General features: G+C 42.7%; 1 protein-coding gene across 1 annotated transcript in view; it reads right to left on the reverse strand.

Moving 5' to 3' along the window:
- Window positions 1-1276: 1276 nt before the first annotated feature.
- Window positions 1277-21688, reverse strand: part of DPY19L3 (dpy-19 like C-mannosyltransferase 3) — a 38520-nt gene continuing 18108 nt past the window's right edge. The window contains 12 exon segments of the mRNA XM_032230636.1: window positions 1277-1679; window positions 3194-3352; window positions 3764-3896; window positions 13760-13842; window positions 14692-14748; window positions 16739-16850; window positions 18373-18495; window positions 18865-19023; window positions 19164-19237; window positions 19985-20086; window positions 20978-21109; window positions 21380-21514. Of these exon segments, the coding sequence (XP_032086527.1) occupies window positions 1509-1679; window positions 3194-3352; window positions 3764-3896; window positions 13760-13842; window positions 14692-14748; window positions 16739-16850; window positions 18373-18495; window positions 18865-19023; window positions 19164-19237; window positions 19985-20086; window positions 20978-21109; window positions 21380-21514 (1440 nt within the window). The 3' untranslated portion in view covers window positions 1277-1508.

The following is a 21688-nucleotide window of genomic DNA, read 5'->3' on the forward strand; positions in this document are numbered from 1 at the left end:
AAGATAGCTGATTCACAAAGGGTTTGTTCTGCATGGCGTACGGATGAGTCTTTAGAAGCACGAAATCATATTTTCCATTAAAAATTAAGTATCTGGCCTTTTTAGGAGAATTCTTTATGGTATTCGTTATCCCCCTTAGGATGTTACATACTCAAAATGAGGCGGAAGCAGAATACAGTAACTGAACATGGTTTTATATCAGAACAAGGTGGGAGCATTTTCATTTCAACACTTTCTTCAACTCCTTGAAATATAGGTCACTGTACTTTACTGCACTCTACCAAATCTCAATTTCAACATTCTATGCCTAGACAAATTAACAATTAAGCATGGAAGGAAAGAAAGCAAATTGCTACTAATAAGACTTGAAATAGAGTGTAAAAAGTCCTGGAAGTAATGATGCTTCGAAGAACCACAGACACTGAAAATGGGTAGGAGTGCAGTGACCACAAGCACTTGGGTGTTCCTGAATTTTTTTTTGCTGGATTGAGTTTAATTGTTAATAACACCTCCCCTACTAAAGCTTTGAGGAAAATAGATAAATCTACAGCTGCTACTGAAGGAACTGAGAGCTGGGAACTGAATTTCCCTCTATATAGGTAAAGATTCCCCTTGCACATATGTGCTAGTCAATCCCGACTCTAAGGGGCGGTGCTCATCTCTGTTTCAAAGCTGAAGAGCCAGCACTGTCCGAAGACGTCTCCGTGGTCATGTGGCCGGCATGACAAAATGCTGAAGGCGCACGGAACGCTGTTACCTTCCCACCAAAGGTGGTCCCTATTTTTCTACCTGCATTTTTTACCTGCTTTTGAACTATTAGGTTGGCAGAAGCTGGGACAAGTAACAGGAGCTCACTTTGTTACGCGGCACTAAGGGTTTGAATCGCTGAACTGTTGGCCTTCTGATTGGCAAGCTCAGTGTCTGAGCCACTGCAGCCCTTTCCCAACCTTGCCAACTTTAAGACATGTGGACTTCAACTCCCAGAATTCCCCTGGCAGCCAGAGGAATTCTGGGAGTTGAAATCTACACAATTTAAAATTTGCCAGGGCTGAGAAGCACTATTCTAAATAGTCCCATCCTGTTCTCAGTCCTTAACAAGGATAGGGAAGGGTAAAATGTGAAAAAGATTTCCACCTTATAAGGCCCATGTGTATACCAAACTCTGGCAGAATTCCCTAAAGACTAAATGGGAAGAGAAGACCCATAGAGACCCTTGGTGCAGAGGATGTAGATGAGTAGAGGGTGGCATAAGGGACTCCTTCTCATCTTTAGATCTTTTTTTTTAAATCATGAAATATTGGAATAGAAGTTATGAAAGATTTGCTTTTCATGATCTCCGTATATATATGGCCTCTGTTTTTGATAACTTACATTATGGCACATGTAAAGTGTTACGAAACCAAGCGTTCTTGAATTATCGAGGGATTAAAAATGAAACACTTTCAACCGACCTAAAACAATTTCCCTTTCTTTTCTTTTTTTTTAAAAAAGAGCCATTTTTAGCAAAGCTATGCGTGGTTTTGATGTCGAGCCAGTTTGTAAACATGGAATGTTTTGTTGTGAAAGACTTTAGTAAAATACATTGTGTAGGAGGGCAGATTTCTTTTGATTTCCTCACAGAAGCGAGGCGACGGTGAAGGTTTGAGATCAGGATCGTATTCTCCAGGACCATCCATAGTCTGTAACGGAAAGTGAAAGGCTGTTTTAACTATTTTGACACTGCTTTATTTTTATTTTATGTCTTTGTATTCTGTTTTATTATTTTTACAAATAACTCAAGGTGGTGGATATATCTAACACACCTTCCTCGTCCTGTTTTCTTCACAACAACAAACCTACAAGGTGAGTTGGCCTGAGAGAGCTTTGTGTCTAAGGTGGGACTAACAATCTCCTAGCGGTTGGCCCTAAAGTGGGATTAGAACTCCTAAAGTGGGATTAGAACTCGCCACCTTCTGGTGATTGGCCCAAAGTCACCCAGCTGGCTTTCATGGCTAAGGTAGGGCTAGAATTCACTGTTTCTAGTTTTCTAGTCTGGTGTCTTCACCATTAGACCTGGCAGCAGATTTGGATAGTGAGGAGGTTGGGGAGGAACATGGGCCAGTCCTGGAATCTGGGGAAGGCTCTGATGAGGGCTCTGTGTTGGAGGCAGAGAGGGGGCCAGAGCCATATGCCAGTTATCAGCTGCCTTCAGAGTCAGACATCAGTGAGGCAGACAAACAGCTGGAGCCTGTTCCCAGTGTGCCCATGTGCAAAGTTGCCAGGCGAAGGGAACAGCTAAAGAACAGGGGTCGACTTGGCAGTAAGGCCACAGGTGGACAATGAATGGCCCCTCCCAGAGGAAATAAAAGAGGAGCGAAAGGGGAGTGGAGTTTGCAGGAAACAAATAGTTTGCTTAATTGGCTCGTGACTCTCCGAGACTCCTTGCCAAGTTCTACGAATATCGGCCTGTCAGCTCTCCAAGCTAGATAAGGTCTGTGACTGTAAATCCTCCTTTGAAAGACTTTGTAAATGAGCAGAATTCACAGTAAATGAATAAAAGGGATTTTTATTGGGACAAGGAGTTTGTTTTATGCTCTTTGGAAGCATCGGACAGAACAAGACCAAACTGGCTCACTTAGATCAAAACTAAAATAGCATACTATGCCAATCTTCCAATCCTCTCACTATTTATTAGTTTTATTTATTGCGTTTACTAAACCTATATGCTGCCCATCTCACTATCAAAGTGACTCTAGAAGTCTTATGAGATCTCCGCTTTAGAGGACGCACGCTACTGGATTGGTTTCCCACATCCATCCTGCAACAGGGCTCACCTGTTTTCTGGATTTCAAATGTGTCCCCCAGGATAAAAAGGCTGGGGACTCCAGATCTAATATCTTTGTTTCCGGGTTCACAATAGATTTCATAAGGGGCACCCCAAGGACATGTAAAAGCGTAACTGAATTCTTGGAAGCAACTTAAATGCAATTTGGATGATTGATGTTCGTGGAATTTAGTCAAGAGTCAGGAGAAAGAGGTTCAAACAGCTCGGAATCTTTGTTATGCAGGAAAAGGGTATATCTAATAGTTAAGTGCTTTAGTCTGGCAAGATTCCTGTCTGCAGGCGAACAACAATAAAGAAACTACTCTGATGTAATTCTTCGTGTCATTCTTGGTTTCTTGGGCCCGACAACTGGTTTTGGAAAAGACTTACGTGGCCGTTGGCAATATCCAGAAGGTCACGCAACCGACAACCCCTGCTATGCCGTCTTTCATAACAAATGCTGTCCTCCAAGATCACAAAGTCGGTGCCAAAAGATCTGAGGATCCTGTGGACATCTTCCGGCGATCTTTTGGCATACACCTGATAAACCTGCAAGTGAGTGAGATAATTGGGTTGAATCGCTTTATTAATTCATTAAACGTGGGACTAAATGACGAGTAAAGGAAGGAAACAGGCAATGCACACACACACGGAGATCAGTCGCAATGATTAGTCACGATTAGTCTTATGGGATCGGAGCATCGGCATGGCATCAGTGGAGGGCGGCATCATCCAGAGAGGGGGACACAGTGGTGGGATTCAAATAATCTAACAATCGGGTTGCCCAGGGTCAGTTTGGCTGTCATAGGAGGTGTGGCCCATCCTGTCCTCCACATGCGCACATGCGGGACGAGCCTCCCGCGACCGCCAACCTGACTCTGGGCAAACAGTTATCCACCATTGCTAAAAACAAGGACAACGCAAGAATGGGAGTAGCTGGAGAAAGTCAGATCCTCTTACCTGCTTTGTTCTTTCTCGCAGGCTCTTGTCTTCATAATGGGGGTGATTGGTTAAAATTCTTCCAGTGCAAAGCTTAACCCCTGCTAAGAGCTGCATACTTCCTGCAATCACTGCTTTCTTGGGAGTGTTGGACCTGGAGAAACATTGAGGTTCACTTCAGAAGGGCACAGAGATAGGATTCTTCCCTTTCGTTACTTTTACCAGCTTACGGTCCAGGAGCAGATATTGGTATAACATTGCATTTTTTTGCTCCCTACTGCCTTCACCGGTACAACCTACAAAGGCTGCAGTCATGAAAGAGGGTTCACCGACATGCGCGCTTGACAAAAGTGCGGCGCCAAAAGTGCGAGGTCGAAATCGCGCCGATGAATGCGCACCATCAAAAAACAACGAAAACAATGTAATAACACTAACACTAACACTAACCCTAACCACGCTTTTGTCGGCGCGGTTTTGTCGGCGCTCTTTTGTGGGAGTGCTTTCGACGTCGCGGGTTTCTCGCGGCGCTTTTGTCGGCGTGCTTTTGTCAGGTGCGCATTTGACGGGTCACGATGAAAGAGACCAGAAACCAGCAGAATCCAAATGGCTGAGATCAACCAAGTTCCACACCTACTTCCCAAGTTGGTTCAAGGAAATTCAGATACGTAGCTCGCAGCAAGGGCTGGCAAGTTTTTCAGGCAAAAATCAAATGATTAAAAAAAAAAAAAAACGGGTGTTCACTTGCAGTGATCAGATCTCAAGATGTCATCTCGATGACCATTAATTAAATTCAGTTAGTCTGGAAACCTATAGTTTTTTTTTTCCTAACGCCATCACTCTGCTAAACAAATAATTCCCTCACCACTGTCAAACCATTCACTAAGACTGCATTACTATTAGTTCTCTCATTGTTCCTATTGACTGCATTACTACTAAGGTGGCAGGCTGAACCAAAGTAGGCCTCAAGCCTGAACCAAACTAGGGTTTCATGATATTAAGCTTTAACTGTTCACATAGAAATTGCAAGGTTTGCTTTTAGGACATAGTGCGGTTAGACACGGGTTAGAAGGAAGTCTGCACATGAAATATGCTGAAGCGAAGCATCTATTTTAGCCCATCTGCTGGCTTGGCTGTTAATCTGTTTGGTAGACACATATTGTTCGTTCCTCAAAATATGAGCTGTGCATATCCGTTAGCTGACCCATGTATTATGACATCCTGTAGACATACTTTGTGTAACTCAAGGGCAAATCCTGAGGGGTGTTTCCAAAACTAACAGATGGCTTTAGCTGAAAGCGATAAACTATATAAGGAAGTTCCTGAATTTCACTCAATGTTCAGGCCATTTATTCTGAACCTGCGCAAATAAACTTTCCTTCTCTGAAGAGCTGGCTTGTGTGTCCTGTCATTTTCTACAACACCATTACTATTAGGTCTCATTGCTCCTATCATCCATCTCCTCCCACTTACAACTGCAGGACTCTAACTTTACTGCTTATATCCTTACGATTTGTATTGATATCGATTGTTTCATGATTGCTTATTTGTGCCCTATGACTATCATTAAGTGTTGTACCTTATGATTCTTGACGAATGTATCTTGTCTTTTTATATACACTGAGAGCATCTGCACCAAAGAAAAATTCCTTGTGTGTCCAATCACACTTGGCCAATAAGGATTTCTACTCTACTCTACTGATCTTCTTATACAAATGAATATGGATTTGAGGGGCTGCCACAAAGAAGAGGGGGTCAACTTATTTTCCCCAAAGCACCAGAAAGCAAGATAGGAAACAATGGATGGAACTAATCAAGGAGAGAAGCAACTTGGGATTTAGGAGAAGCTTCCTAACAGTGAGGACAATTAACTACCCTGTTTCCCTAAGACCTAACCCGAAAATAAGCCCTAGCATGATTTTTCAGGATGCTCATAAGCCCTACCCCCCAAATAAGCCCCAGTTAAGGTTGTCAGCCAGATGGATGCATTTATTACCATGTTTCCTCAAAAATAAGCCCTAATGCATCCTTTGGAGCAAAAATTAATATAAGACCCAGTCTTATTTTCAGAGAAACATGGTAGTGGAACAGCTTATGGGTGCTTCATCACTGGAGGTTTTTAAGAAAAGTCTGGACAGCCACTTGTCTAAAATTGTATAGGGTCTCCTGCTTGAGCAGGGGGTTGGACTAGAAGACCTCCAAGGTCCCTTCCAGCTCTATTCCGATTGAAATGAAAATGGTTATCATTTCGTCTCCATGTTCTTCCTTCCAGGGGGAAAAAAAAAATGCACTTGAAAGACAGATATAATGCCTGGCCATCTGTTCGACATTTCGTCTCATCAAAGCTTTTGCACATAGAAAAATAAGACAGATGTCCTTCCAAAACCCTGTCTGGTGTGGGATAATTCCCGAAGGGCAATCTTGCCAAATAACCAGGCACAGTAAAATGAAGTACACCTCTTTTACCGTCATCCAGCTAAACAGATGTTTTAAAGTTCAGCAGCAGCAGCAGCAACAACAAAAAAAAACCTCTGTTAAAAGAAATTCTTTTCATTTCACTTTGGAACTTCTTGGTGCATGAATTTTTCGAGTTAGGTTTTCCTGATTACACAGGAATGCAGCCTGGGAATTTGCTATGAATAAACTACCAGCAGTTTATTGATTTACGTCTATTTGTTGTATAGTTGCCGTTTGAAGTCAGAATGACACTGAAAAAAAAAGTGATATACGACTGTTCCTCACACTCACAACTGTCGCAGCATGCCCACAATCAAGTGATCAAAATTCGGCCACTTGGCAACTGGGATGTAGTTAATGATGACTGCAGCATCCTGGGGTCGTGGATCACCATTTGAAACCTTCTCAGTCAAAGGGGAAGATGAATTTGTTTAATAATTGCACAGTTTATTTAACAGAATAACAGAGTTGGAAGGGACTATGGAGGTCTTCTACTCCAACCCTCTGCTCAGGCAGGAAACCCTGTAACATTTCAGACAAATGGATGTCCAATCTCTTCTTAAAAACTTCCAGTGTTGGAGCATTCATAACTTCTGGATTAATTGCTCTGTCAGGAAATTCCTCCTTAATTCCAGGTTGCTCCTCTCCTTGATCGGTTTCTGTTCTGACCTCCCTCGTCCTACACCAAAGCATGCTGAGACAAAGATATTTCAAGGATTTATTAACACACAGACCAGTCCTTGGCAGCAATCCAGCACAGACCAGACCTTGGCAGCAATCCAGCACAGTCCAGGCCTTGGCAGCAATCCAGCACAGACTAGATGTTGGCAGCAATCCAGCACAGACTAACCTTGGCAGCAATCCAGCCTGTCAAGATAGCCACGAGAGTTCTTCAGCTCTAGTGAATACGTTGACTCCTGCGACGAGCGTGTGCACAATCATTCCTTTTATAGTCTTGAGAGCCTAATTACCACCAGCTGAGTGTAATTATCTCCTGTAACTGCGTAACTGTTCTTTAAGCCTATTAGCTCTCCATTGCCGGGCATCCAGGACCAACTCCCTTGTCTTCTCCCCACTGCTCCAATGCATGAATTCAGGATCACACTCCCTTGCCTCCTCCCCACTGGTCCAAGGCTCAGGCACCTCCTGGTGGCCAACCAACCTCTCTGCGCCCTGCTTGGAGTCGGAACCTTGTCCAGGGTCCTCCACATTCTCCAGAGCCGACTCATAGGACCCCTCGCTGTCGGAGTCTGGTGGCAGCTCCAACGGCTCCTGCTGGGCCACAACAGGTTTCTATCCATTGCTTCTTGTCCTGCCTTCAGGTGTTTTGGAGAATAGGCTGTCCGTCTGTCCGTCTATCCATCTATTCATCTATCTATCTATCTTCTATCTATCTATCAATCATCTATTTATCTATCTATCAATCAATCATCTATTATCTATCTATCTATCTATCTATCTATCTATCTATCTATCTATCTATCTATCTATCTATCTCTCTTTCTTTTTTATATTATTTTATATATTATCAGCTAGTTAATCAAATAAAATTATCTCAGATAGCAATAGCACTTAGACTTATATACCGCTTTACAGTGCTTTACAGCCGTCTCTAAGCGGTTTTACAGAGTTAGCATACTGCCCCCAACAATTTGGGTCCTCATTTTACCCACCTCGGAAGGATGGAAGGCTGAGACCATTCCTGACACAGGTGGCCTCCCCCTCCTCAAATCTTTCACCCTGAGGCTGCCTCTCAAATGCTCAACTTGAGCCTTCCTCAGCTAATGTGCTTCAAACGAACAAACGGCAGTTTCCCATTACAGAAAAATGAAGCAATTTTTACAAATGTCTGGATAAATGATGTATAAAATGAAAGGAGAATTTGTTTTTATAGGTTTCTGCCAAGCTTCATATCCAGGCTGCTCAACCCTCACGCAATTTATTCTGCAAGAAATGTCACTAAATAATGACAAGGACTTAGAGGTCAAACTGATTTACATTATGTAATTTAAATGTCACTCCAAGCAGACCTAATGGCATTTTGAACAAATAATCTCATTTATTTTGGAAGCTCCAAGCTTCAACAAGTTAATTACTGTTAAACTAATGGGGGTAAGCTGAGCGGAGTACAATGTGAAACGGGAACCTCTGTTTTATCTACGCTTTCCAGTATTATAGGATTATTATAAAATAACTCATTTGCAACAGAAAGAGTTCAATGGGAAGTACAGGAATTTGGGGGAAGAGACAGAGCTTTCCCTTCCTTTGGATCTTTTCGAAAATAAAGATTCGTTTCAAAATTAGAGGAAAGAAGTCAATATTTCTCTGCACATTTGACAATCTTTAATAGCCAGTGTTACAAATGCAGGTAATGGCAACTCTAAATTCTCCTAAATTTGGCATTACTTTGACCTAGATTGGATCTTTTCTGATGGTGCTTAAAAGAAGAAAAATTACTGTATATGAAGCTTAGCCCAGGTCAGACCGAAAAATAAAAAAAAAGCCTTTTTAAGAAACAAGCTTTTTTTTTTTTTTTAAAGGAAAAACATACCTGGAAAGATAGAAAACTGCATGTCAAAAAGCAAAGGATTATGTACAGAAATGCTAAATGAGACAAGGCAAAGTTGGACTGAAACTTACATTAATCAGAATAGAGCTGGAAGGGACCTTGGAGGTCTTCTAGTCCAACCCCCTGCTCAAGCAAAAGACCCTATGCCATTTCAGGCAAGTTGTTGTGGGCCCCCAGCGGCCAGAAGAGCTGGCAGCAGAGTCGGACAGTGAGAAGGTTGGGGAGGAACATGGGCCAGTCTTGGAGGCTGGGGAAGGTTCAGATGAGGGCTCTGCATTGGAGGCAGAGAGGGGGCCAAGGCCGTCTGGCAGTTCTCAGCTGCCTTCGGAGCTAGATAGCAGTGAGGCAGAGGAACAACTGGAGCCTGTTCCCAGTGTGCGCAATGGCAGAGCTGCCAGAAGAAAAGAACAGCTAAGAAATCAAGGTTGACTTGGGAATAAAGCCACAGGTGGATGGTGAATGGCCGCACCCACAGGAAATAAAGAGGAGCAAAAGGGGAGTGGGATTCGTTCATTTGTTTCAGGAGTGTGGAGATCTGTCCGTGAATCTCAGAGACTCTGTGCCAAGCCTTTCCTTGCACAGCATTGTGTTTGGAAAAAGATATACCTGGTAGCTTTCCAAGCTAAATAAGGTCTGTGGTCATAAATTCACCTTTCAAAGACTGTTTACCAGGTCTTTGCTGAATGTGAATGAGAGGAATTCATATTTGTTTAATAAAAGGGGTTTTGTCAGCACCAGGAATCTGCTTCGTGCTTTTTGGGGAAGCCTAGGTCGGAACACAAGCGACTGTCCAGTCTCTTCTTAAAAACCTCCAGTAATGAAGCATCCACAACTTCGGAAGTCAAACTATTGAATATGATGAAATACTGGCAGTCCTCGACTTATGACTGGTTCGATTAGTGATTGTTCGAAGTTATGACAGACCTACCTTAAGAATGGTCTACTTACAACCAGTTCCAAAGTTCCCACAGTCAGGACCCTTCCATGATCGTATGACCGAATTCTTAGCGCTTGGCAACATGGTGGCATTTTCAGTCATTTGCAATGTCCCATAGCCACCTGACAATTTTGAAAACTACCACTTACTTCCAGTTTTGGGCAAAACCGCCCTCGTAGCGAACCATGGATTCGCTTTGCGACCACATCGTTTGTTTTACGACCTTCACTTAAAGACTGCCGCAGAAAAGTTTATTCAATTTGTAGGCTGCCCTATTCCCCCGAAGGGACTCAGGGCGGCTGAACAAAGCCAAGGGAGGGGAAATTACAAAAAGTAAGACAAAGACAATCAGACAATACGAACAATTTAAAAGCACAACAGACACAGCAAATTCGAGTGGGGGGGGGGGGGAAACTCAACCCCAGGCTTGCTGTGACAGCCAGGTCTTTACGGCCGTCCGGAAGGCCTGAAGGGTTGAGAGGGTCCGAATCTCCACGGGGAGCTCGTTCCAAAAGGCTGGGGCAGCCACAGAGAAGGCCCTCCTCCGAGTAGTCGCCAGCTGACATTGGCTGGCAGATGGAATACGGAGGAGGCCTAATCTGTGGGATCGAATGGGTCTGTGGGAGGTAATCGGCAGAAGGCGGTCTCTCAAGTACCCAGGTCCAATACCATGTAGGGCTTTATAAGTAATAACTAGCACCCTGAAGCGTATCCGGAGACCAATAGGTAGCCAGTGCAGCTCGCGGAGGATAGGTGTAACGTGGGTGTACCGGGGTGCACCCACAATCGCTCGTGCAGCTGCATTCTGGACCAGCTGGAGTCTCCGAACACTCTTCAAGGGCTGCCCCATGTAGAGCGCATTGCAGTAGATTTCATGACTGTCACGAAGTGGTGCTCTAATGGGCCAGCTTTGGAACTACCTGTGCCACTGACTTACTGAGATCTTATTAAGTCTGACTCCCAACCTCAGGTTAAGAGGCATAAATTGGTTGCCAACTGCTGTTCCTGCAAAAGTAATTAACTTCTTCGATGCATAATGTTTCCCCTCCACGCCCATAAATCCCCCCATAACAAATCACAAGGAAAAAAAAAAAAGCTAATTTAAACGGAGGAGGCTAAGCAACAGTCCTGCATTCTCCAGCTTGGAACCGGTTTGAAAAATGATGCTGGTTGCGACTTGTCAAATCCAGTTTGTGGCTGAACCCAAAAGACCCATGCATATTTTATGTTTAAATCTATATATAAAACAACGCATATTGCACTCGAGAGACCAGGTTTATCAAACATTTAGCATCTCTTAATACAGAAGTGGTTTTAAAGACCTCTGGCTGGTGAAGATTTGTCATGAGAATATGTCAATAAGGAAGCAGAGGGATGGAGATCCCTTTAGCTGGCTTTCAGGACGCTGTCAGCGATTTATATGGCCTCTTTATTCGTGAATAATCACACTATTCATTATTATTGCAAGAAAGAGAAAAATTAGAATGAAGTAGCGTAAAGAACAAACGTTGTGCTCCTAGCCCCTAGAGATCATATAAATCAGAGCCTGTCCGACCATGACAATTTTAAGACCCATGGATTCCAATTCTCAGAATTCCCCAGCCAGCATAAAGTCCCCATCACAGTCCTTAACTGAACACAGCTGCCATTAAGCGAACCTACTGTTTCCTGGGGAGGGGGGGTTCTTATTTATTTGAACCCAACCTTTATTATTTTTATAAATAGCTTAAGACAACAAACATATCTAAAATCCCTTCCTCCTCCTGTTTTCTGCACAAAAAACAACCCTCCCTGTAAGAGGGTTCACCGACAAAACCGCGCTTGAATGAACCGCGCCCGACTAAACCGCGTCGCTGACGTCATCAAAAGGGTGACAACAGCGCGGAGACAGAAGCACGCTGTAAACCCCAAACCTAAAATTAACCCCTAAACCTAAACCTAACCCCCCTAAACCTAATCCTAAACCTAACCCTTAACCTAACCCTAAACCTAACCCTAAACCTAACCCTTAACCTAACCCTAAACCTAACCCTAACCCTTAACCTAACCCTAAACCTAACCCTAACCCTTAACCTAACCCTAAACCTAACCCTAAAGCTAATCCTAAACCTAACCCTTACCTTAAATTGAATCGGCTTGCTTTCAAAGCGCTATTTAAAGCGCCCTTCTTTCTCCGCGCTGGCTGTTGTCACCCTGTTGATGACGTCAGCGACGCGGTTTAGTCGAGCGCGGCTTTGACGGGTCACGCTGTAAGAGGGGTTGGGCTGAGAGAGAGTGACTGACCCAAGGTCACACAGCTGGCTTTCATGCATAAGATAGGATTTGAACTCACGGCCTCCTAACTGGTGTCTTATCCGCTAGATTAAACATATTTTTTGGGGGGGTCAAAAATTAGAAGTAAACACTATTTTTTTGGGGCAAATATATTATAAACTGTGTGTCAGGCCTGCAGAGGTTCCTTTAAGAATCTTTGGCCTGCCACACTCTCATTAAGGGGGTGGGGGGGGAACTAGCAAGGGGTAGAATGTGCTGTTTTCAAAATAAAAAATTCCTTCCTAGAAGCTCAAGGTCATCTTTTGTCTCCCAAACCTTTGCACCTGACCGGAAGCAGTTGGGCGTAGGTGCTAGCGTGGAAGAAGAAGATCGGACCATGTGATGGATTGTGGGTGTGGGGACAAGATCATGAACTTTTAACTGGGTGGGATCCTGATGTAACGTCCAGAATTGGGATTCTATAGCACGATGCCAACATGCCTGCCTTATTAAATTGGAACTTTAAGCATAGTTTTGCCTTCGACTCTGATTTAATTCTGCATGATATTTGGAACGCTGACACTGTGTCTATGGTTGCTAAGCACCTGAAATCCATTGGAACTTTGGAACAGTAAGTACTTTTTTGGGGGGAGGGGGCGGGGAGAATCTGTCGTAATTCAAGGACTAACTAAATTTCTTCAATTGTGGAGACATGTTGAGGACCTGTTGAATGGGCCTCTACTAGCCGAAGCTTCTTAAGAGTGACGAAGACAATGGTTTAAGAAAGAAGGTAACAAAATTAAACCTTCTGGATCCCCAAAATATGCCCCCTCCCCCATGTAAGAAATTTCGTGACATTTAGAACAATTAATCAGTGGAACAACTTGCCTCCAGGAATTGTGAATGCCCCAACACTGGAAGTCTTTAACAAGATGTTGGATAGCCATTTATCTGAAATGGTATAGGGTTTCCTGCCTAGGCAGGGGGTTGGACTAGAAGACCTCCAAGGTCCCTTCCAACTCTGCTACTGTATTGTATTGTATTGTAAATAGTCTGTGACATACTAAATGTGTGTGCCATTTTCTAAAATATTTGCAGTAATCTCTTCATGCTTGTTAATTTTCTTGCCTATTTAGAACCTGGGAGATGGCATCATTGGGGTAGACAGTATTTCTTAACCCAGTGGTTCCCAAACTTGGCAACTTTAAGACTTGTGGACTTCAACTTCCAGAATTCTCCAGCCAGCAGAGCAGAGCTGGCTGGAGAATTCTGGGAGTTGAAGTCCACAAGTTTTAAAGTGGCCAAGTTTGGGAACCACTGTCTTAACCTCAGCCACTTGAAGATGGGTGGACTTCAACTCCCAGAATTCCAGCTTGTTGGCTGGGGGAATTCTGGGAGTTGAAGTCCACTTATCTTCAAGTGACTGAGGTGGACAAACCCTGGTGTAGGATGTCTTGAAAGCTATCCAACCATGGTCAGAAACGACAAAGTATTTCAGCTACTGAAAGTTTGGTCCAATGGAGCAAAAATTTCTAAGAAGATGTTTCAAGAGTCTTTAACTCTTCCCAACTGTTGTGACCGCCACACCAAAACTGTATTCTCACTCACCTGAGGGCTACAGATTGCGAAAAACTGGCATTGGGCAGAGATCTTAGTGCCTATATTAAACCAAGTTTCCTAGCTCACTTTTTAGACTCTAAAAAGTTACGTATGTAACTGGCAGAATTGGAAGCTGCGATCACAAAAGGCATTGACTTGCCCTATCTAGCATGTGATTTTAAACAGAGAGTAAAGTTCCTCTTACTTAATCCAGTTCATTAGCTCCACCGTGTCCGGGTCGTAGAATTCTCTCAGCTCTGACAGCTCTGCCATTATTCCCGGAAGGAACTAAGAAGAAAACAGAAAGGACCAAATAAATCACCGCAGACGTCCAAAGGAACCCAGCTTTTCAGCATGGAAAAATACATTGTTTATAAAGTCTGGGCAGCAAAGTTACCAGCCTTTGTGGCCAGCTAGCGGCCAGCAAAACTGGCAGTAGATTTGGACAGTGAGGAGGTTGGGTAGGAACTTGGGCCAGTCCTGGAGTCTGGGGAAGACTCTGATGAGGGCTCTGGGTCGGAGGCAAAGGGGAGCCAGGCCGGTATGCCAGTTATCAGCTGCCATGAAATTATTTAAAAGCAGCTTTCCAGGCAGTTAAAAAAAGCAGCAACTGATTGTTCATCAAGAAAAACGATAAATGATTAGGTGAAGGTTCTCCTCGCACATATGTGTTCGTCATTCCCAACTCTAGGGGGCGGTGCTCATCTCCGTTGCAAAACCGAAGAGCCAGCGCTGTCCGAAGATGTCTCCATGGTCATGTGGCCGGCATGGCTAAATGCTGAAGGTGCACGGAATGCTGTTACCTTCCTACCAAAGGTGGTTCCTATTTTTCTACTTGCATTTTTTACATGCTTTTGAACTGCTAGGTTGGCAGAAGCTGGGAAAAGTAACTAGGGATTCGGCACTAAGGATTCGGCACTAGGGATTCAAACCGCCGACCTTTCTGATCGACAAACTCAGCTTCTTAGCTACTGAAACATGGCGTCAGCCTAATCAAGGAACTAACCAGGGCAAATGATGTATCCATTAAAGGTTGAATTATCTTTAATTCAAACAGGTAAATCTTTGGTAGAAAAGTTTTCTATTCTGAGAAAAGAAAAGAAAAAACAAATTTAAGGAGACTTAAAAGGGTCTTACCTTATAACAAAGATAGAGCAATACGAGGATTGGTGTTACGTATCTAATCACAGAAACCTATACAGAAAAAGGAACAATGTTATGTACTGAAAGAAAGAAAAAAACACCGCTATTTAGACCAAACTCATAACAAATTTATCCTACCAATGGTGTATACTTTGAAGTCACAAAATGACTTTCTTTGACAGCATTTCTGTTAAGAATATTAAGCACGTTAGACTGTGCATTAGGTTTCTGTGAATTGTACTGATTTTTATTGCGGTGTATCTGAGCAATCACACAGACACCCCCCCCCCCCCCGGGCATTTTTCATGAATTCTCTACATTGTTTATGCTTTTCATAGCTTCTACAACATCACCATCTAGTGGACTTAAATAGCATTCATTTTCAAAAGAAGTATGTTTCCAAACGCATTCCAAATATACTGCTAGGAATGTGTCAATGTTTTATTAGGACATTTTGAGCTCTAAACGTTGTAAAACATTCTACTTTCTATGCAAATGGCTACTTGAAGCAGAAGATTGACATTTGGAACAGTGCTGGAAGCTTTTTAAAGAACATTAAAATAGTTGTTTTCGCTGAGAGCTGAAATTTTGCATGGGAAACAGGACATTTTGAGTTTTGAGCTCAAAAGAGTTAGGCATAAAAGATCACACAAGCTCTCCCAACTACCTTATTAAATTGTACTCAATCTGTTTTCATCCACCATTTTGCAAATCTGTTCAGGCCATGGAAAAGAAACCAGAATTTTATTCATTACTGAAATGAGAAGGACAAAATGTAATGATTGAAATTCCTGCACGGAGGGAGGTAGTTTGAATTTGAGTTCTTAATCACTTATTAATTTTTGCTGTTGCTTTTATATGTACTGGCCTTTTAATGCTTGTTTGGATATGCCATCCAATGTTCCAACTTTGTAAGTTGGGCTTCCATACAGATAGTTCTCAACTTCCAACTACAATTGAAGCCAAAATTTTGGTCAAAAATTGGTATGGATAAAAATATGGTGGATTATGCAAAATGTTCTTAAAAAAAGGATAAAGTTTACCCCTCAGTTATTCTTGTTAAGTATAATTACTGATTGTACAGTTAGAGAGACTAACCTGATTTTGCATTTAATAACTGCAGCAAGATTGTTGGTGGCGCAATACTGGAAGAAGGAAGATTTGCCTACTATTCAAGAATGGACATTAAAAGTAACAAACCTAGCAGAGATGGCTAAAATATCAGCATATCTCAAGGACCATTCAAATGAGAGATATAAACTGGAGTGGAGAAGATGGATTGACTATACTCAAAATAAATATGGGACTAAGAAATTCCAGATAGTTTATGACTGAAGAAACAAGGAATGATATAATCTGTTTAGACTTAGCCTAGCAAAGAGGAGTTAAAGCTCAAATGAAAGATGATACTAACTTTTTAAAAAAAAGTTTATCTTAGAATATCTTTGTTAAAGATTTATACCCTGTATTGGTTCTGGGAAGTCGGGGTGGGGGGGTGGGGTTTGGGTGGGGAGGGAGGGAGGGGAAGGTTGAGGGGGGTTGGGGGGAGGGTAGGGGGAGGGAGGTAAATATTTGTAAAAGTTTTTTTCCCCAAACTTTTCAATAACAAAAATTGTTATGATTGTAAGTTGAGTTACACACAGCCGTACTCAATTTTACGACACTTTTTACAATGCCTTTAAGTGAATCACTGCAGTGAAGTAAATGATGGGGTCAGAAGTCTGAATCTATCCTATCCAACGCGTGATTTTGGTTTTGCTTGAAAATGGGGGGGGGGGGGAGGGGGGGAAACATTGCAAAATGTGATCATGTGACTGTGGGATGCTGCAAATGGTCATAAATGCGAGCCTGTTGCTAAGTCACCAAAATATGGCCATGTGACCACAAAAGGTGATAACAACACTCATAACTTCGGCGGTGAGTTGTAAGTCACTTTTTTCAAATCTGTCGAAACTTTAACTGGTTGTTAAGCGAACGGTTTTAAGTCAAGGACTAATTTGTACAATTTGTTATATAGCTAAATAAATAAAAGATCTCTAACCCGTTTGGGTGTGTGAAGATGAACGCATTTCAAAACCAGTCCCCAGATATCACCACTGCACAGGCCAGAAGCTGCAAACATGCACACGTGGGAAGTCCAGAGATATTTCATCCTGCAAGATTCAGAAAGGGGAAAATTAAGAGAAAAAGAAACCATATCTACTATCTGTTCACCTCCTGAAAGTTTCCAGTTTCGAGTTTATTGGTATTTGTATGCCGCCCACTCCCAGGGGACTCTGGGCAGCTTACAGACAAACAAGGGAATTAAAAATTAAAGGTAGAAATGTAATCATATACACAACATACATACACTTAAAATGGGGCTGGATGCTGATCAACAGCCCCAGGCCTGCTGGAACAGCCAGGTCTTAGTGGCTTTACGGGAGGCCGGAAGAGTAGTGAGGGTCCGGATCTCTATGGGGAGATCATTCCATAGGGCCGGGGCAGCAACAGAGAAGTCCCTCCCCCGGGGGGTCGCCAGCCGACATTGATCCGCCGATGGTACCCGGAGGAGGCCCAATCTGTGTGATCTAATTGGTCTTTGGGAGGTGAATGGCAGGAGGCGGTCTCTCAGGTAGCCAGGTCCTAAACCATGTAGGGCTTTAAAAGTAACGACTAGTGAAACCTAGCTGTTACATATTTTTACTTTATATTTTTGTATTAAACTTATCAAAGGATAAAATGCAAACGAAAGTGAAAATAGTGGGAAAACGGGAGAGGAAAAAGGGAAGAGAAAGAAATATACGGGAAAGGGGGAAAAAACGAAAAAGCCTTGACTTCCGATTCTTTTTAGTGCAGTAGAACGTCATAATAACATTACAGCCTCAACTTTTTACTTTTACATACTTTTTATGTACTAGCCATTTCTGGAGCCATAAACTTATCTAATCAGAAAAATCCAATATCATTGTTTCATTTCTCCGCACCCCCCCACCTCAAGCACAAAATCCAGAAATGGTTTCCAAGTAGAAAATAAGTTCTTACACTCTTGCTGACCACGACATTATTAAAAGTAGCTTTCCAGGCAGTTAAAAAAAGCAACAACTGATTGTTCATCAAGAAAAACTATAAATGATAAGGTAAAGGTTCCCCGCGCACATATGTGCTAGTCATTCCCGACTTTGGGGGACGGTGCTCATCTCCGTTTCAAAGCCGAAGAGCCAGCGCTGTCCAAAGACGTCTCTGTAGTCATGTGGCCGGCATGACTAAATGCTGAAGGTGCACAGAATGCTGTTACCTTCCCACCAAAGTTGGTTCCTATTTTTCTACTTGCATTTTTACATTCTTTCGAACTGCTAGGTTGGCAGAAGCTGGGACAAATGACGGGAGCTCACTCCATTACGCGGCGCTAGGGATTCAAACCACCAAACTGCTGACCTTTCTGATCGACAACTCAGCATCTTAGCTACTGAGCCACCGCGCCTCTTCTGTAAATGAAAAGCCTCTAAATCTGCCAGAGGTTTTATAGAAGGACAATGCCATGGGTTAATGCAGCTTATGAAAAAGGGTAACCTGGTCATCAGAATCACGTAGCATTCTGCCTGATTGTTCTTCGTTTCTTCTTTATGGAGTGGGTTTTTTTTTTTTTTTTTTACAGTTTTCACAATAGATATGACTATGATAGATAAAACATACCTCATGGTGCTTAAGGCCAGGAGCCCGAATGAAATGGTGTGGACCAAGTGGTAAGCCATAGCAGGTTTGAACACGGTGGCGGACGTGGGTTGTTTTCCCGCGGATTTGATACTCGCACGGCCACTGAACAAATGAAGGTGAAGGAAAGGAAGAAGATGGTTATACTGTGGCCAGGAAGAAGACGACTTTAAAGTTCTTTTTAAAGAGGACATTGGTATTCATCTCAAAGCATCCTCCTACTTATTGATTCTTTATTGAGACAATAAACATAAACATAACATTTATAAACAGTATCCTGAATAACAGGAAGCGAGCTTCCTATAATCTTCTCAGCTGTCCTTACCACTCTCTGTATGGGCTTTCTATCTGAAAGGTGGCATATATATGCTGTCAGGTTCCTTTAAAGCTGTTTTCTGCTCTTAGTGAAGTTGTGGGGGGGGGGGAGGAAGGTCACAACCAGAACAAAGCTCAACAGTTTAACAAAAGACCTACCTAAGGTTTTGAAAAGAGACAACAGCAGCTGTTGTGGCCGTGATCAACAGGACAAATAAGTAAGGGTACAAAACGAGTGTATTTGATAGTCTTGCAAAAGTATTAAAAGGCAAAAGACCAAAAGCTTCTTCGCACAAGTACAGGTTAGCATCAAAATCTCTGAAGAAAATAAGAAGAGAAATATGGTGACAAAATCTGTGACTTAAAGTATTTATTTACTAGAATTATACTCTATACTCTGAAATGTGGAAAAACCTTCCTTCTAAGAAAATACTTTAGAAAAACAATTATTGCTGTACCTTGTTGCTCCGAATCCAAATTTTGCTTTCAGAAATTTGAAGATGTGCTCATCGGATTGCAGATTTAGAATTCTCTATGGGGAAAAGGGAAAATGTACAGCATTTATATTCTCTGAAAAGGACTGTACAACCTAGTCTCTTCCTGCCAATCCTCCTGTCCTCATGTCACAAATTATTACTTGAGTATTCTCTAAAGCAGTGCAGTCATTCGTGGGATTCAAATCTGCAAGAAAAGTACTCTGAAGGGGAAAAGGTTTTACTTTCCCTGAAGATTTCCGTGAACCCAAAAGTCTGTTCCAGAAGTGGTGGAGGAACCACCAGAAGACAAATTAGAGCTGTAGAAGATTGAAGTTTTCTTCTACATCAGTGGCGTCAAACTCAAGGCCCAGGGGCCAGATCCGGCCCGCGAGATGTTCAGGCCTGGCCTGCAGGGCCACCCTGGAAACAGTGAAGGACCAGCCCACAGTGTCTCTGCCAGCGAAAACGGAGCTCAGGCTGCCCTCCCGAGCTCCATTTTTACTGGCAGAGGGTTGCAGGAGGCTGTCGCAGCTGAAAACGGAACTTGAGAGCCCGTTTTCGGTGACAGAGTGCTCAGGCCACCACAGGCGGTCCTGACACGAATGACGTTGAGCTGGCCACGCCCACCCCAGCCACCCAAGGTCAAACACCACCCTGATGTGGTCCTCAACGAAATCGAGTTGGACACCCCTGTTCTACATGAATATAGTCGTCTATAATTTAGTGCCTAAGACTTAAATATCCCCTTTTCCTCTTTAAAATGATGCTCTATAGATGGAGTAAAAAGAAGAAACCTTACCCACCTTAACAAAATTATTTACAAGGAATGTCAAGCACAGCACTAATAGCACATGGAGTAGAAGTTTCCCAATTCTGCTTAACAAGCCGCCGGTTTTCAAGTTATTCTGGAAAAGGCAAGCGGTTAACAGTCCTTAAAATGCGTCTACAACATGGGTGTCAAACACGGGTGGGCGTGGCTTAAGGTGTGATGCATCCAGCCCATGGGCCGCTAGTTCGACACCCCTAATCTAAAACAATACAAATTACATTGTTTGGTATTTCTGGATTATTAATGAAATAATGTTAATTAATGAAAGTTTTACTGTTGTATTGACATTTGATTGCGATCCAATAAAGGCCATTTTCAGCTTCATACAAGTAGTCCTCAACTTACAGCCAATCTTTTAGCGAGTGTTCGAAATTACAACGGCACTAAAAAGAGGGATTCAAACCGCCGAACTGCCAACCTTTCTGATTAACAAGGTCAGCATGTTAGCCACTGAGTCACCACATCCTATCTATCTACCATTTATAATGGTACAAAATGGATGAAAGACCAGGCAAACAACAGCTTTTGTGTTCTTAGCTATCGTATTTTTCGGAGTATAAGATGCACCTTTCCCTCTCAAAAATGGGTGAAAATCTGGGTGCATCTTATACACTGAATACAGCATTTTTTTGCCCCCCAAAACCCCGCTCCCTTCACCAAAATGGCCACGCATAGCCTTTAGGAGGCTTCCAGAGTGCTTCTGTGGCCTGGGGAGGGCAGAAATGAGCGAAAAACGGGCCCCTTTTGCCCCCCCCAGCCGCCAGGAGCTCCCTCTAAGCCTCCTAAAGGCTATGCATGCCCTTTCTTTGACAACAAATGGGCCCGTTTTTGGGAGGTCTGCAGAGTGCAAAAACTTTTTTTTTAATTTGCCTCTTCAAAATTTTGGTTCGTCTTATACTCCTGTGCATCTTATACTCCGAAAAATACGGTAGTTATTATGGCAAAGCAAAAATGGAATAATACGTACCTGAAGTTTTCTTGCTAACAAAGCTGACATATTAAAGCTGACAAGCAATGACCCAATGATCATGGAATTAAAGAACTGTAAGAGGTAAACCATCAGCAGACTGGCCACCTGTACGATATAGAGCCTTATAACCTGCAAAAATGATTAAAAAATGATGCCAGTCACAGCTTCTATTTTTTGGTATTCATGCTTGGACGAAAGAGACTAAATTTACATGCCTCATTTTTTGCTTTACATCTAATCCAGTTTAAATTTATTATTTTCAATCGCCCCCACTGCCTTTGGGTGATAATATTGTACGGGGTGGGATAATATCAAGCACAGCCACCTGTAAGAGTCTCTTATTACTTCAACATGGCTTCAGTCTGCACCAATGAGTGCCCCGCCCAATAATTAACTTACTTTTCCTTCAGGGATCATGTCAAGGCAGTCGAGAGTGAACAAAGCCATCGCTTGGATCAACAGGATGAATTGATTAAATTGCCAAGTCAAACTTAAGAGGAAGGTTGCAATAAACACGGCTAGAAGCGTCAACCTCTGGAAGAGGGAAGAAGAAAAACAACTGATGAAATAAAAAAGAATGGAAGGCTGAGTCAACCTTGAGTCAATCAGAATCGAAATCCTGGCTTTTGGCAGAGTCATCTTGAAATACTGCATTCTAACCACTACGCCACCATGGCAATAGAATAGAATGGAATGGAACAGAACTGA

The sequence above is a fragment of the Thamnophis elegans genome, chromosome 14 (genome assembly GCF_009769535.1).
Source record: "Thamnophis elegans isolate rThaEle1 chromosome 14, rThaEle1.pri, whole genome shotgun sequence".
In the NCBI taxonomy this organism is placed as follows: domain Eukaryota; kingdom Metazoa; phylum Chordata; class Lepidosauria; order Squamata; family Colubridae; genus Thamnophis; species Thamnophis elegans.